At 42.3% G+C, this 16906-nt stretch overlaps 3 protein-coding genes across 5 annotated transcripts; 2 read left to right on the forward strand and 1 right to left on the reverse strand.

Moving 5' to 3' along the window:
• Nucleotides 1-3578: 3578 nt before the first annotated feature.
• Nucleotides 3579-4829, reverse strand: LOC135629147 (phospholipase A(1) DAD1, chloroplastic-like). Its single transcript, XM_065136333.1, has one exon. The coding sequence runs from the start codon at nucleotides 4827-4829 to the stop codon at nucleotides 3579-3581; it is 1251 nt and encodes a 416-aa protein (XP_064992405.1).
• A 2534-nt stretch (nucleotides 4830-7363) lies between these two features.
• Nucleotides 7364-12097, forward strand: LOC135628992 (uncharacterized). Of its 3 annotated transcripts, XM_065136058.1 has the most exons (10): nucleotides 7364-7595; nucleotides 7671-7944; nucleotides 8028-8129; nucleotides 8212-8294; nucleotides 8380-8496; nucleotides 10396-10498; nucleotides 10592-10683; nucleotides 10786-11249; nucleotides 11486-11682; nucleotides 11766-12097. In XM_065136058.1, exons 1-10 carry the CDS (start codon nucleotides 7465-7467, stop codon nucleotides 11874-11876), a joined length of 1674 nt encoding a protein of 557 aa, XP_064992130.1. In that variant the 5' UTR covers nucleotides 7364-7464; the 3' UTR covers nucleotides 11877-12097. The 3 variants fall into 3 exon arrangements, with proteins under 3 accessions (XP_064992130.1, XP_064992127.1, XP_064992129.1); XM_065136055.1 differs by having other exon boundaries at nucleotides 10592-11249; XM_065136057.1 differs by having other exon boundaries at nucleotides 10592-11249; nucleotides 11775-12097.
• A 316-nt stretch (nucleotides 12098-12413) lies between these two features.
• LOC135628993 (cytochrome P450 89A2-like) lies at nucleotides 12414-14090 on the forward strand. Its single transcript, XM_065136059.1, has one exon. The coding sequence runs from the start codon at nucleotides 12414-12416 to the stop codon at nucleotides 13962-13964; it is 1551 nt and encodes a 516-aa protein (XP_064992131.1). The 3' UTR covers nucleotides 13965-14090.
• Nucleotides 14091-16906: the final 2816 nt, after the last annotated feature.

The following is a 16906-nucleotide window of genomic DNA, read 5'->3' on the forward strand; positions in this document are numbered from 1 at the left end:
AATTCCTCTAGTGGAGGATCAAAGACTATCTAACCTCAATAAATCTGCTTGCCCGACGAAAAGGCCTGCCGGATTGCTGCACCCAAGCAGGGCGCTGTTGACGGTGGATGAATTGGTTATCCAACCATTAAGGGTTCCCGCCATCTTGGGGAAAAGCTTCAGCCCGTCACACGATGGGTTATTCTCGACATACAACCCCTGAGCGAGTCACTCCAGAAACTAAATCTCGGGCAAGGCATCGCGTCGATCAAACTCCCGCCCTAGTAGAATCCAAGGGACGCGGTCCTCGTCAGCCGATCCATGATGGTGTACTCCACCAAGGCCATATCGGCGGCTTGTTTCCACACTGACGCGATGGCATTCCACGAGACGGGGCTCTTCTGGGGCATCTTGGAGAAGAGTTCCTCGGTCTCGCCCATGGAGAAAGGTGTTCGAGGAGGCAACATCCCGGACCTGAGGAAGGATGTTCCGCATGCTGAGGGAGTTCCAGGAGACGCGACGTCGAACACCTTGATGGTGGAGCGAGTCACACACCATCGCGGTCGGCAAACGGATACTTCGATAGCCAGGCCGCCTTTATTCTATTTGATGGGCCAGTACTGGGCCCTTTAAACGGTAAATAATATTAAGGATTATAAAAATACAACATAAGTACCCAAAAAAAAAATATCAACTAATTGGTTAGCTAATTTTCCAAAATTCCTTTTTTTTAAGCTCCAATAAAATGATTGGATTCTCTTTTCTCATGGTTTTTTTGTATTCGTTTGACAAAAAAAACAGCTTTGACTAATTCATTTTTCTTGTAGGTTCACACAAACCAACATCCTTGAGCGGCGCATTCACCGGTCATATTATTATGATGGGACGCGACGAATTCTGCCTCTCCACTCGTTTGCACTGTTCACTGCGCGACTCCTCCTCGCTGCAATTGCTGCCTGGGCGATGCGTTCACAGAGCCAGACAAAGTCAGCGAAAGCGAAGCGGAGGTCGTAGCTGTGGAAGGAGATGCGTCCTAATCCCCCAACGCCACCATCGCGTGAAAACTTCCCATGCCACGATCCGGTGAGAGCAACACAATCCTCCTCGGTCTCCTGCTCCTTTCTTGCTTCTTCCACTTGATACCCTAGAAGGAAGGGTTCGTTTGATGAAACGCGGCGACGGCGACGGCGACGTATCTTCTCGACTATTCGGAATTGTAGAAAGCTACGGGACGTCGAACGCATACATCACGGGATCGAGATGGGATGACCGCTCAACTGGTGAGGACCGAGTTGCGGCAAAACCGTTCATAAGCAATCATGGATTTGCCGAGCGAGTGAATGGGAATTCCTCTCAGAAGGCGACCAGCAACGATGATGTGAGCTTTGACTCCTCGACCACATCAACACAAGTCTTTTGGATTCAGCTCGGTGTAAGAGATTTTTGCCAATACGGATTTCGAAGGAGATGGATTTCATCGTAGCGGAACTAATTCTAGAGATGCGGTGACCTTTAAAAGAAGAAATATCTCAAGCGTTGCCTTGAGATATCGTATAAATAAATATTTCATCACTTACTAAACTGGCTTCTACTTTTTGTTGTCATTTTCTTAACAGTGTAAGTACACATTTAATGTCAACACCTACCACACCGTAACGACATACGGCTTTCTGGAGTTGCGCGTGTGGTGTGTGTACGTAAGAATGTATTGTATGTGCCGACCTGAATAGGATCAGCACTTGAAGCCTTTGTGTGCCACGTATCGTTATATATGGACACAGAGAGCAGAAGTCTTGACTGTGGAGGGTGGAGGGTCGTCAAGTGCCTTTGTCGCAGCGTCTGTCCAAGCCGAAAGGACTTCCATGTACGCCAACCACATGTACACTTGGGAGAAGCTTGGCCGGTGGTGGACTCCCTGACTTCCTCATCGAAGTGCAGATGCATTTATATTTTTAATATGCGTTTGAGAAAGATACTTAGTTGAGTCTGCAAATCATGAAGTATTTTGAATGTTGGATAAATAATAAATAAAATTTAAATCTTAAATCTCCATTGACACTAGTATTATTTGATAAAATTATATCTCAAAAGTTCATTGAATTGAATATCATGTGATAAATGTATCCTTCTAGTATTTTATATAATTATTTAAAAATAAATATATTTTTGATTTAAATTAATAAGTAAATAAATAAATAAAACAAATAGATCGATGTATGTAATCATACAAAAATTTTATATAGTCCAGATATGTAATAAGTGAAAAATATAATTAATAAAAATAATAAAAAAATAAGAATAATTATTGAAGAATAAGCTTTATTTAAGTAACTTTAGCTTGAATACATTAACATGTCCCTCTCCTATTTATATCGATTAGGAGAGAGGATTTTCCTCAAATAGAGGATTTTCCTCAAGAGAGAGATATTTCCTCGTATAGTTGGGAAAATCTTATCTTCTATCGTTCCTCTCGCAAGATAGCTTTCGAATCGATGCAAATAATAATTTACGAGTCAGAGGCTTCGTGAGTAGGGTAAGAGCAGATCACTACTGTTGTTGCGACTACGACGGCGACGGCTGGCTGCAGTGGAGGAGAAAGTTGTAGTAATAGAAAAAGCTATAGTAATACTGTAGTAGAGGAATAAGCTGCAGTAGAGGAGGAAATTGCAACGATGTTACAGCGATACTATAGCAGAGAAGGAAGCTACAACAGAGGTGTAGAGAAAGCTGCAATAGAGGTACAGCATATGAGGAAGCTACAAAAAAGGAGAAAGCTGCAACGATGCCACAATAGAGAAGAAGGCTACAACAAAGGAGGAAAGGTGGGGCAGTGCTGGTGAGTGTAGCACTAAAGACGCCACAGCGGAAGGGAACGAATGTTGGTGCAGAGTGGTAGTGGAGAAGACAGTTACCGTTCGCAGAGGAAGAAAGATTTATCGCACCGATGAGGTGGAGAAGCAACAGATGAGTCGACAGCAAGAATAGAGCTTGCTCTAGACAAATGGCTCTGATACCATAATAAAAATAATAAAAAATAAAAATAATTATTGAAGAAGCTAGCTTTATTGAAGTAACTTTAGCTTGAATACATTAACATGTCTCTCTCTTATTTATATTTCCTCGTATAATTGGAAAATCTTATCTTCTATCAATAATAATATAAAATAACTTTGAAAATAAAATTTTAAACTTGTGAGAAATAAAGACGATGAAAAAAAAATCAAGATTAGGATTACGATTTTTATTATATAGTAGCATAAGATATTTTACGAATTAAAAAAATTATATTAACATCTCATAAATATAAATATTGAAATGCTAATGCTATCCCAACCGTTTAATCATTTTTAATGCACTGATATCAAATATCAATTCCCATTTGAATCTTGCATTGGACACATTCCCAAAAGCACACATGTCGAGTGGCTTTGCTGCGTGCGTCTCTTTCCATCGATCTCGGGCGTTGAATCCATGAGAACGTATGGGAAGTCATGCACGGCCGCTTAAAAATGAGAAAACAACAGTGTTTGCCTTTTTTGTTGTTGTCCTTCTTCTTCTTCTTCTTCTTCTTCTTCTTCTCCTTCTTACTCACGTAAATGCTAAGTTGCTTTCGGGTTTATGTGCATGGGATCGATGCTTGTTATCGCTGCTTTTGGCTGGCTGGCTGCTGCTCGTATGGCTAACGATCTCAGGGGGCAATTAGCACTGAGCTGGTTCACTAGGTTGAGGTAGACGCTCAGGTCATGGCAGGCCACCACATTGGCCGTCGGCTGCCCGGGGAGACGGAGCTCCCTGCCGATGTCGGCGTACACCCACCCGGTCTTCGACAGTAACCAGCTGGGTATCGATCCGTTTTCCATGTCCTCCGCCACGCTCTGGTCCTCCACCACGAAGCCCGGAACCTTGGTTATGACGTCCTGCGTGTTCACGATCCGGAGCACCTTGATCCCGCTCTCTTCGAGCCGACGCCGGAAGCTTGCATTGCCGACGCGAGGGCCGCCGAACGATACCACCGTGACCATCGGTGCATCCTGGAACGCGGTTGTGATGTCGTGTGCGGTAAGGACGGCGAGGGCCGCGCCCAGGCTGTGGCCCGTCACCGTGATGCTGAGAGGATTCCCTCGCCCGCCGTACTTGACGATGAGCCTTCGTATTTCCTGGCGTATCTGGTCACGCAGGCTGCAGCTGGTTGAACTGGAGGAGGTGAAGAGACTCCAGAACCCACGCTCGACCATGGGCTCCGCCGCGTCGGAGCCCAATGCGGCTGGCACGGGCACGGAGGGGAGATGCGTGAGGGTGGCCCGAAGGTTCTCGAGCCACTCGAGGCAGGTGGCCGTGCCGCGGAACGAGATGACGATGTCACGCCGGCCCAGCCGCTCGATCTCGTCCTCGTCTTGGCACTCGGCGACGTACCCGATCCAGCTGGTGCAGCGAGAGAACCATGCGGGGGCTCCAGGTTCGGCCCAGCGAGGGAGGCGCGCGCCAGAGGTCGCAGTGAGGTTCCGTGTGACGCAGTAGCCGGTATCGGGGATGCCTGCGTGGCGGAGGAGAGAGCGCTTGGGGAAGCGGCAGGCGCCGTAGGTGGGGGACGAGTGATCGAAATCGAAGCAGGTGTAGGCGACGCGGGCGAACTCGCCGTAGCGGAGGATCTCGGACCGGAGCGCGTCGTCGAGCGGGTCGAGGAGGCCGTCCCAGTTGTTGGCCCCCTGGTACTCCCTCCACCGCTTTCCGATCGTCACGGTGGTCGGGCGACCGGAGGGGATGGCCGTCGAGGTGGAAGCGACGATGGTGTAGCGCCGCGGGTCCGTCACCAGAGAGGACGACCGCGAGACACCGTGTGCCAGCCTCATTCCGGTCGAATTCACCTAAGCCAACAGTTGGGCTGCAACCGGCGCAGCAGCTTACTCTCGTGTTATTGCAGTCAGAGCAAGGAAGGAAGACCGCCTTCTTGGGCAAGATTTATAGCGGGAGGGGAATGAGACAGAGGGAGAGTGTGTGTGTGTGACGTCTCTTTCTTCTTTTCGTCTCCTCCCCTCGTGGAGGGAAGCGTGTAGCACGAGGGTCGGCTTTGCTGGTTGAGGTCACCGACCCAATCGGACCGCTCGGTTCGGTTCGATCTCGTGAGGTGGCGCTAATCGGGTTCGGTTCGGGCGGGGTCGTGAGTCGTCACGCGATTCGCGAGCGGCCGCGCATCGACTTTGTGACCGTATGGTGGAGCCAATTTGGGCCCATTTGAGATTGGGACCCAAACCGAGTCCGGCTTTGATTGGCTGACGACATTTGGGCCCACTAAACGTTACTATGAAGATTTCGTGATTTAGTTACGTAGACGAATGCCTTTCCCCCCAATTTAAATATATATTTTTTAAATTATGAAAAAGCACACTTTTGTAGTTAATTTGAGTTCTATAGAAAAATTAAATACATACTTTTTATGTAATATTTGAATAGGAGTAATTCTTTTCACATTAGCCAACCTCATTAGTTAATGTCTTCCTAATAAATAGGGGAATGTGGCTCAGCCTTGACATCTATAAAATTGGATTTAATACTGTGCTTGACAAATACATACTCATGCATGAAATCAATAAATGTGGATTTCTAATAAAGGGTCAGCTAATTCAATCGGTTACTGATAATTTATCATAATATCCTAAACTCGAATTTTACTTTTATTATTTATCTTCGTGTTAGGTTTAATTATATATTTATTTTCTCTAATTAATTATTTTTGTTATTTTGATTTCTCTACTTTCAAAAGTTATATTGAGATATAAATTTTTATATAGAATTAAAAAATATAATTTACGAGGTTAAAATTTAATATTAAAAATATAATTTAGGAATGTTAATGTGATTTTTAAAAATATAAATATTAAAATATTAAATATAATTATATATATATATAATTAATTAATTAATTAATCCCTTCATACCATCAGCCCAATTCCCAACAGCAATCTCAAGCGAAGCTCACAATCTACTCGTGCACGTACTCTGTTCCTTCACGTTCCTCGACACGTTCATGGCATCCATGCCAATCACACTTGTATGTGAAGCCATTAAAGCTGGCCCGACTTCTACCAAAGATGTGGAATTTTCCTTCTATATCTCCTCAGCGTCATGCGCTGAGTTCCTTAGATTGGTACGTAATAGGCAGCCAATTCTTTGGTGATGCATTAATTTTACGTACTTATAGTCCCTTTCTATGTTGGATAGAAAGGAGAACGAGATAAGAAGCGACGTTTCTTGCAACCTGTCATCCCTCACATTAAAGTGGGGAGCTCTCCTACCATCCACTGCTCAAAGTCGGAGAGAGAGAGAGAAAGAGTATGTATAACACGTATGATTAATCCACATCGTAATATTAAGATTGACTTACGTGGATCTGACGAGTGTATTACTATCAACTTCAACTTAAATATTTTGGTTAGTGATTTAGACCAAACGAAATTGATAAGCTAATTAACCTATCGGGTCGTGATAGAGAGAGCCGTAGATGGCTCACGAAAAATGATAAGTCAACACATATTATACATACTACATTATACAAAAATAATAATGATAAAAAAAATTTCTATGTTCAAATTATATTTTCAGTGATGATATATGATGAGATGATCATATAATTATAATTAATCCATTTGAGTCATATGATAAAATCAAGATGAGTCATATGAGTCATATTATAATTAGTCCATATGATAAAATCAAGATAAATATAAATAAATATTTAAATTTTATAACTATAAAGATTTTAATATAAAAAATGTAAACTAAAAAAAATCAGATACTAAATAGATATAATTATAATTAGTCCATTTGAGTCATTTGGATACCATTTGCTACATCTTATTATAACTCCTTCTTTCTTTTAAATAAGTGTTAATACAAGCAAATAGTTTCATTTAATTGTCATCGTATGCATTCCCTCAACACAAATCAACCTCTTCTAGACGTAGAAACTCAACAAAAAAAGAAAAAAAAGGTTAATTCGAATATATTTTACCAATATATATTGATGATCAAAATCGTTTATATCATTACGTGTGATGATTACTTCTCATTTCTCACCCATCAACTAAGGTTTGCCCGGTCAACCTTGCATCTCGATCGTCCACCTGATGTGATCAATCCGAGAAATTAAGATGACAGAAGGAAAATGTAATGAGCAATTTTGGAGTGACCATTAATACCTGCAGTACTTAAAATGTCATGGAATTGAATTGGACATGATATTATTAGGACACTTTAAAGAGCATATTTATGAAGGAAGGATAATATGGATTGGTTCAGTGTAAATGGGCCGGCCTTCTATGGCAGCCTCGAACCCGGTCCACATAATTGTGTGGACCGAATCGTTGCCAGTCCCAAAAGCCACACGTTCCCGCGCTAACATTTGCCGGCGCCCAAACCCTCCCGCCGCCGCGCGTCTTCGCGGCTTGGTACTCCGTCTCCGCCCGCATCTCGACACCGCAAACCTCGATGGCGGAGGAGGAGGATGGCAGGACGACGGGCTCGAAGCCCATCTGCACCATCTGCTACGAGGACCTCAAGCCCCTCGTCGAACACCTCCAGGCCGCCCCCATCTGCGGCCACGTCTTCCACGAGCTCTGGTAATTACTCGTCTCACCTTCTGATGTCGGCTACGATGCTGCTGCTCTCGATCAGGATCTCATGTGACAGAACAGCCTGCAGCAGTGGTTGGAGTATTGCCCCGCCGGCAAAAAGCCGATCTGCCCCGTCTGCAATCAGTCCTGCCCCCTGCGCCGGCCCACCCGCCTCTACTTTCAGTCAGCCGGCGACTCCGCCGCCGCTACCCAGACGACCATCACCTCCTTCGTCTCCCAGCGGCCTTCCTCCGAGGCCTTGGCTGCGGAGGTCGGGAGGTTGGAGCTCAAGCTCGCCTCCCTCACTGCCAAATTCGAGATCCAGCAGACCCATCTCAAGGAATTGAACGACGAGGTAGGGTATTGGAAACGTGCTTTGCTCTTGCCGCGAGATCCATTTTGATCGATCGAGTGACGATTGTCGCTTTATTGGCCAAGGTGTCTTCTTGGAAGGAATCAGCCACACGGGAAGAGGCCAAAAGACTAGCTATCAAGAAAGAGAAAGAGCGCATCGAGCAGTTTCTTCATGCGAAAACGGAGGTAAAACCCTTTTGTCTGCCCATCGTGAATCACCTTGTTACCCTTTCAGATGCTGTGTGTTCAAAGCTAAAAGTTGTGCTAGGAACTGAATAGAAAATCGTTGGAGTGCCTAAGGCTAGAGGAGAGGAACTTGGGATTGGGTAAAGAACTCGCGGCGCTCAAGCTGTAAGCGAAGCTGCTTCCTTTGTGGCACCTGAATTCAGTTTATGATTCTTCCCCTTGTTCTTAATGTCATTGATCAATACTTCAGTGCGACAGACCTCAATCTGGGGGAAGAAGAAATGGTGAAGCTTGCATCACTAGGTCATGGGTGTAACCATGATAATGCAATTGACGTTATGAAGAGGTCGCTTGCCCTGCGCAACAAGTAGGTCTCACAAATTGTCACGGTAGACTACTGTGGTCAGTGTTTTGACCTGACCAAATTCTTTTTCACTAGCCTATGATATAAGAATTTTCTGTCATATTTTGTGGAATCTAATTTCTTATGTTACTCATCATATAATGATCATGACTCGACTGCATTCACCAGATATATCAAGACTCCACATTTGTCTCCATCGCAAGTGAATTAACTAAAATTTTAGATTGTTCATATTTTCTATTTTTCGTTGCCAAACAGAATGGTGGCTCCTGGTGTGCCGTAGGACCAAATTTATTTCACTCTCAAGACCGGCCAATGCACCAGCTTATTGTCATATTCAACTTGCCTGTATACTTACTAACTTTATCTCAATTTGTCCAAAAGTGAAATGAATAATCTAACATGATTTCCACGGTATAACCTTTGCTTGCACAGTCTATACCGGAAAATTGCAGAGGCAATAAGTGATGAGGAATCCTAACATAAATTTCGCAAACTCAAGTGGTATTGTTACATAGGTGCCTGTTTCCATTTGATGTATGTAAAGCTTGTGATGAGAATATATTCCATGTTTTGCATCAAAAGTTGTAGAGTTTTTGTATCCAGTTTGTCTTTCTTACTAATCATATACTTGTTTCGTGATTGATAGCGATGAGATAAAGATCTTAATGTGTGTCCTTTAAGTAGATAAATGTGATATTCTTCCTGGTTAAGATGTTTTATGCCCTCCCAGAACTGCATCCGCTACTTAATTCGCTTGGCTTTATCTCAATAAGCTGGTCAGCCAACCAAAAAGAAGTAATTCAACTTTACAATCCATTTCATGATATCAGGGTCTTCTTGGTCGATATAGATCGTTCAAGTAACAAATGCACTGTTTTAACCATGTTGCACAACTGTGGGTGTGCTAAGGCCATCTTAATGGATTGCGGTACAAGTTGTAAGAAATTAATGAAATTAATTCTCTCATCCTGCATCTATCAGTCTGTAATTCGACGAAATGTGGTTCTTGATTTGGGAAACCAATCTTAGACCAACCAAACATCTGACCGTGTCATGACTGTTTGCTTAAAGTAATAGTTGAATTAAGAACCGGCTACTGAAGGGAGCAAGCCTGTAGGATGGAGCACATTTCTTAAGTAGCTTTTTGTAACATGTCCATTCATCAGTATGGTTCATGTGTTGGAGACATTTTAAATTGATTTTGAACAGGTTATAATAAATTGACTGCCATAGTTCTCATCCTACCTCTAGCAATTGGTTTTAATTTGGTTTAATTTAATTCATAAATTAAGATTATAGCTCAAACCAACTGAATCACCTACATATTGGGACTAGCTCAGAAACAGTAATCAGACAAGTGGCTTGTCAAGGGAGCAAAGGTTCAGCATGAAATGCCTTGCACTATAATCATGTTAAGAAACTATTTCTTTGCCACATCGTAGACATGTGTGTGAATACAGCAACTGTCCCCAGCGACGAAAGAGAAAATGGTGAATGCAGGGTAAAACATGCCTCATGCATCTATTTGTGTTTCCATATATTGAAATATATATATCGGAACTTCATATCTATTCCACAACTCTTTCAAGAAACAAGATTTTGTTGCTTCAGGGATTCACATAATTTGGGTCTTGAGCATTTTGTACTTTGAGGTTGCATTGGTAAGCAGAGGCAGTGGTTCTCTTGAATTCTGACTTGAACTAAGTTAGTAGACAAATGCTGATTGAGGATTCGATCCTGTAATTCCTTTAATCTTTGTTGCATTATCAAGGTGTTGTTTCACTCAGAGGTGTTTTCATGTCCATCTAGCAGATCCATTTTGACATTCTTTTATCCATTATGCTTGGATTTGTGTAGCACTAATTTACTGCTAATTTATGTTTTCAATGGTCTTTATAGGAGCTACAAGGAACTGATGGCTCAGTGCAACAATTTAGGAAGAGCGGAGACTCGCTCACGTCAGAATCTCGACAAGGCCATTGAGAAAATAAGGAAAATGAAGGTGAGTCTTTTATAAGTATTCATATTGTGTTTCCCTTGAACTTGCCATCTCATGTCACTAACTTCAGGAATTTTTTTTGGTTCATTGTCCCAGATGAGGATACAAGAACTGGAGAAGGCGCTTGAAGATAAAGAAAATGGCTTTCTCAGGGACCTGAAAGCTTCTAAGAAACGTAAAGCTAAAGGGTTAGATTCAAATTACACTTCAGATAACCTCAAACTCCCACACACTGCAGATCCCCCAACAGAAGATCATTCTAAGAATACTACTCTACACTATTTAAACAGCATCTCTGGAGGTTTACAAGCCCATAATGATTTGGCTTCACCTGCTGACAAGGATAAAAATTTCGCAATGGATCTAAATGATGATGCTAGCTTCTTTGATGTAGATGCTCTTAAACACCGTCCAAGCTTGCATGAGGATCTATATCGACTATCTGATACCGGAAATCAATCTGAATTGTATAAAAGTGCAGATATCCAGAAAAGATCTTCATGTGAGCAAGATGCTTCCTCTTGTCCCAAGAGAGAAGCGTATTCAATCTGTAAACCAAGTGATGCTTCTGGCAAGTCATGGATTCCAGACATTTCTAAGCACAGAACAGAGAACACTGATGAACATGGAGGGAGAAGTCAAATAGACTCAACCTGGGTGAAAGAAGTATTATCTATTGATAACATCACCAAGAAAAAACCATCAGCAGAAAATATAACCGAAACTCAAGCGTGCAATGCAGCTGCAATTCATGGTAAGTTACTTACCCTCTGCTTGTTTGAGCGTTGATGCCATTATAGGGTTACTTGTTTGAGATCTGGTTGTGACTGTGAACCAAGGAAAGGGCCTCCTTAATGTAGGAGTAACATTAAGTATATTTGATCTTAACCTGCACTTGTTTAGTGGTTGCGAGCATTCTATTCAATCGAACTGAAATTGTTTGTACTTTGAAGTAGTTCTAATCCTTCTCATGCACCATAAACATCACAGGTGACGGATGTTTTCCGGGAGTCCTTGGAACAAGTATTGTCAACAAGAATGTGGGGAGATGGTGCAAGCAGGTTCTCAAAAAGCCATCCTCATCTCTTGGTATGGAAGCTTCAAAGAGTAGTGGCGACTTGATTGCTGTTGGAGCGGATGGAAGAGGAGGGAGGATTAAGATACTTAGAAGTGGTGGCCATTCCTTGGTGAGTGAACATTAGTTGCTTTCTCCTCCACCATTTTTATTGGTTACTGCTAACCTTAAGCTGAGTACCTTAAGAAACACCAGTCTATGCAGCCACAATCTCCGTCCTCCAAGAAATCCAAGTACGAAGCTAACCGAACCAGTCAGCTACAAATCGAGCGTTTCTTTAGAAAGCCCAAAACGCATGAAGGTTGACGAAAGACCGTCCCATCCGGAAAGCAATGCGAATAGATGATAGATGCTGTCTGTCAACGAGTCAGTGAAGACGGGATCGAATTTTTGGTGGGTGTTCATTCACTGTGATTGCAGAAGCCCAGTGGTTGACTTTTTCTGCACTACACAGAATTGTCAAGATTTATTTGATGATATTAATGTAAATGTGCGATATTAAATTTGTCGTCAACTATTTCTCCTCATCTACTGTCGCTTGTGTTTCTCCATACCGAATCCAGTCGACTGTTGCTTAGCAGGTCAGCTTCCATCCTGCCATGGCCGTGGGTGCTGACGGCGGCAGGGGCACATAAGTCAACCCCATAGCCACATGTTGGCCAAGTGGTCAAGCCTTACTCGCTGACGCGTCTCTTTCAATTGATCGACTTGTTCCGTCCCACGCCATGGCTAAGCGACCGCGTCGTCTCTATCCCCATCCTTGACGTCAAAGGATAATCTTGGGGGTGTTTCCTTTCCATTTTTATTGTACTTCCGACGATCGCAGCAAGAGCAAGTCCGATCATGGAGATGTGGCTACTCATCTTCTTCTCCCTCGTCTTATCTGCTGTCGTCGTCGGCCTCCTCCTCGAACATGGAGCCAGGAATCGAAGGCTACCGCCCGGCCCACCGATTTTGGCGATCCTCGGCAACTTCCTGTACCACCGCTGGTTCCTCCTAAAGCCGGAGGACGTCCTGCGAGAGCTCCACGCGCGGTACGGCCCCATCATAACGGTCCGCCTCGACTTGCAACTCACCATCTTAATCGCGGACCGCACCATCGCGCACAAGGCGCTTGTCGAGCGCGGGGCCTTCTTCTCCGACCGTCCCGCCCCCACGCCGGCCTTCCGATTATTCAACGGAAGTCGGCACATCATCTCTTCCAGTGTCTACGGTCCGATCTGGCGCCTCCTCCGCCGCAACCTCACCTCGGAGATCCTCCACCCCGCCCGCGTCAAGCTGTACGCCGGCGGCCGAGCCTGGGTCCTCGGCGTCCTCACCCAGCACCTCCGGTCCCAGGCCGACTCCCACGACGGCGTGGTCGTTCCCATAGAGAACTTCCAGTTCGCCATGTTCTGTTTGCTGTGCCTCATGTGCTTTGGCGAGAAGCTAGACGAGAAGGCCGTCAGGGACATCAAGGACGCGCAGCGGAGCCGCCTCCTATACGCCAGCAAGCTCCGCGTGCTAAACTTCGTACCATGTATCACAAGGCACCTGTTTCGCAATCGATTGAAGACGGCCATGGAGATGGGGGAGAGACGGACGCAACTTTACCTTCCCCTGATCGAAGCCCGAAAGCGGTACAAGCAGCAGCACCTGCAAAAGATGACGTCGAGCAAAGAAAAAGAAAGATTCGTGGTTTCTTACGTGGATTCCCTGCTCGACATCGAGCTCCCGGAGGAAGGTGGAAGGAAGCTCTCTGACAACGAGGTGGTGTCCCTGTGCTCGGAGTTCCTGACCGGGGGCACGGACACGACGTCGACCGCGCTGCAGTGGATCATGGCGAACCTGGTGAAGCACCAAGGCATTCAAGCAAAGCTGCGGGAAGAGATCGAGCGGGCCGCCGCGGGGAGCGGCGAGGAGGAGGATATCAAAGCGGAGGACCTGCAGAAGATGCCGTACCTGAAGGCGGTGATCATGGAGGGTCTGCGGCGGCACCCGCCCGCCCACTTCCTGCCGCTGCGCGCGGTGACGGAGGACGTGACCCTGTGCGGGTATCTAATTCCCAGGGGGGCGACGGTCAACTTCTTCGTGGCGGGGATGAACTGGGACGAGAAGGCGTGGGATGAGCCGATGGAGTTCAAGCCGGAGAGATTCCTGGGCATTGAAGGAGGGGCGGTGGACATCACGGGGAGCAGGGAGATCAAGATGATGCCGTTCGGGGCGGGGAGGCGGATATGCCCGGGGCTGGGACTGGCCAGGCTTCACTTGCAGTACTTTGTAGCCAACCTGGTGAGGAGGTTCGAGTGGAAAGCCGTGGAGGGCGAGGAGGTCGACCTGAGCGAGAAGGTCGAGTTTGCTGTAGTCATGAAGAATCCACTGAGAGCTCGTATCATTCCGAGGAGGAAGACTTAGGAGCCTCGTATGGTTGTATCTACGTTTCACCTTTTGACTGCTTCAGATGATATAGGAGTTCCCACAGCGAAGAATATGAGATAGGTTGAATTGGTGAGTACTTATGCAAGAGATTCGATTCGTAGAGCTCTTGCTGCAGGGCTTCAGTTCTATGTGGCATTCTCTCAAGTGGCTGGTGGGCCTAAAACATTCTCCGACAGTTTGGCCTGCGATAAAGAGATATTGCGACGGTGAAGACATAGCGTCCGTCCATAGTCAACAATTAAAAGAATTGGACACGTGATAATACAACCGACTCGATCGAAACCGAACTCTATAACTGTCGACTGTTCGGCACACACATCACAATGTAATCATTCTCCACATTTACGGAAACCTTAATCTAACAGTCTGTTACTGATTTAACGTATTTCACTTAAGTTATACGATAGATACCCTTATGCATAACTTAATGGTCATCAAGCATGATATAAGAAAGATTGCTCCAAGATCACACTAATTACACACTTCATCATTTAACGGAATCCTTTGAGCATACATTGATTTAAATATCAAATGAGTTTTATCTGTTACGTCATTGTATTAATATTTATTCTCATTATTGATAGTATATAAGATTTTTTAACTATATGAGAAAATCTCTCTATTCTATTGAAGGAAAACCTTTATTCTGTTGAGAGAAATCCTCCTTCCTAATCTGTATAAATAGGAGAGGAACACTTTAATTCATTAACGTTTCTTTAATAAAACTTATTCAATCATTCTTCTTCAATAATTCCTCTTGTCTTCTATTCATATCAACTTAAGACAAACTTGAAAGTTAACCTCCACTGTCGTGGAATCCCCATAAAAGATCAGATAATAAAAATCTAGCACAATAACTACTAAAGTAATTTTGAGCCTACTAATCATGTTTAATTAGTTTATGATAATAAAAAATTAAAATTGGATTAGGGTTCAAATTCCAATTAGAGTCTAATAGAGTTCAAATTGGAGTTTGAGTTGGGAATCCAAACTGAAATACACAAGTACACAACCTATTGCCATATTTCGTTCTCAACCAACAAATCCTCAACAAATTTTCATTAATGGTACTTTTCAGAAGATAAATACCTTTTCATCTTGATAATTGATTTAATTTATTATACTTGAAGAAGTTAGTCAAATTCAAGAGTTTGATATAACTGAGTATAATGGTATAAATAATTACAATTATTGAATTACAATTAGCATACCAATAAAAATATAAATAATATATATATTTTATCCTCATTTGTGATCTCTATGCTTCGCAAATACGATAAATGATATGCTTATGTTTTCAACTTTTAAGATTAAAGTACATAATGTTTATAAGTTTAGATAATCCTAACTCAGTTTTATCATAACACAATAGATATTAGTAGTTTAATCAGAAAGATAGTTTAGCCTCCAAATAATTCTATTTTAAAACAAAATTTGGTGTATAACTAGATTTATATATCTCATAATCTTCTACAAAATTTCATGATAATTTAATATCATTTGGTTTGCTAGAATAGTGAAGTAAAACTTCTTTACGGAATTATAGGATGGTTTAATTGATGCTAATAAACTCATTTAGTTTAAATTAAATTATTAAAAATAATAGTAGAATTTAGATGAATTTTTAGGTTAAGTATAGTATATTTTATAAGAGATTTTATTATATATATATATATATTTTTATGAATTATTGCTATGAATTATCATAAATCAATAATTCAAGAGGTAGTGTTCTTAATTAAGGCATCTCATTACCCTATGCTTCCAATTTAATAAGTATCTTTATTTTTTACGAACATGATCTTTTCTTAACATCTTTATTTTTTAGTTCAATCAAATAAGTATAAGTTTAATTTACTATAAAATAGTGATCGTATAAATAATCGTATATATAATATATTTAGGAAAGTATGTTTTGAATGATATAATTGTCATCAGCTTATCATATGCTAAATGTGAATATATGTATTTTGTATGCATAAAAATATATGAATTATAATAAAAATATCTTATATGCATGTATATATAATCATGTACAGTGTGGGAGCACACGTGTTTTGTATGATGTGCAATGTGGGAGTGCACATATATACTCCAATGTGTAATACATATATATATATATATATATATATATATATATATATATATATAAAACTTTTGGACATGTTATGTGAGAGTACGTATAAATTTTTCTTTGATTAAATATTATAATTATATATAGGTATTGTAAACATTATGAATTAGGAAAATCCTATCATTTTATTTAGTGAGTTAGCATATTTTAGTTTTAAGATTTCTTACTTTACGTTGCATTCTTGAAATATAGATAAAATTAGGAATAAGATATTACACTTACACAATGCGATATACTTCTAAATATGGCTGAATTGGGTCGGCACATCTAATACTCTGCAGCCTACTCCCAACTCCTTGGATTGCATGATTTTTTTCATCTCTAACTCGATACAGTGCATAAAGAAAGACAACAAAATAAGAAAATAAATATTCATAAACATCATGGCCAATTAAAATGGTCAGATTCAGGTTTGAAAACCATGATGCTTGGCTTCTTCATTTCAGTATTTGTGGAAGCCTTTATTTCTTTGTCACTGACTATTATTATTCTGAGGCATATTCCTCGACGTTGGAAACCAGCGGCCAAAGCCATAGCACTCTTCATTTTGTGGGGTACATGATCATAATTCCAACGTAGACTATTTGATTCCAGCCTTATCTATATACTAGAATGCACAATATGATAATTCCAATGATGGCTCATATTTCTAACCTTGAAACTTATGTGCTGACAGCGCATCCACCGAAGCTATAAGATGGAAGTCTTCGCTTGAGGTCATCTCCTTATTTTAGTCTCAGATATATGTTCGATTCAAACACTAACCTCCGTATGAACATCATAA

The sequence above is a fragment of the Musa acuminata genome, chromosome BXJ3-1 (genome assembly GCF_036884655.1).
Source record: "Musa acuminata AAA Group cultivar baxijiao chromosome BXJ3-1, Cavendish_Baxijiao_AAA, whole genome shotgun sequence".
Taxonomy (NCBI): Eukaryota; Viridiplantae; Streptophyta; class Magnoliopsida; order Zingiberales; family Musaceae; genus Musa; species Musa acuminata.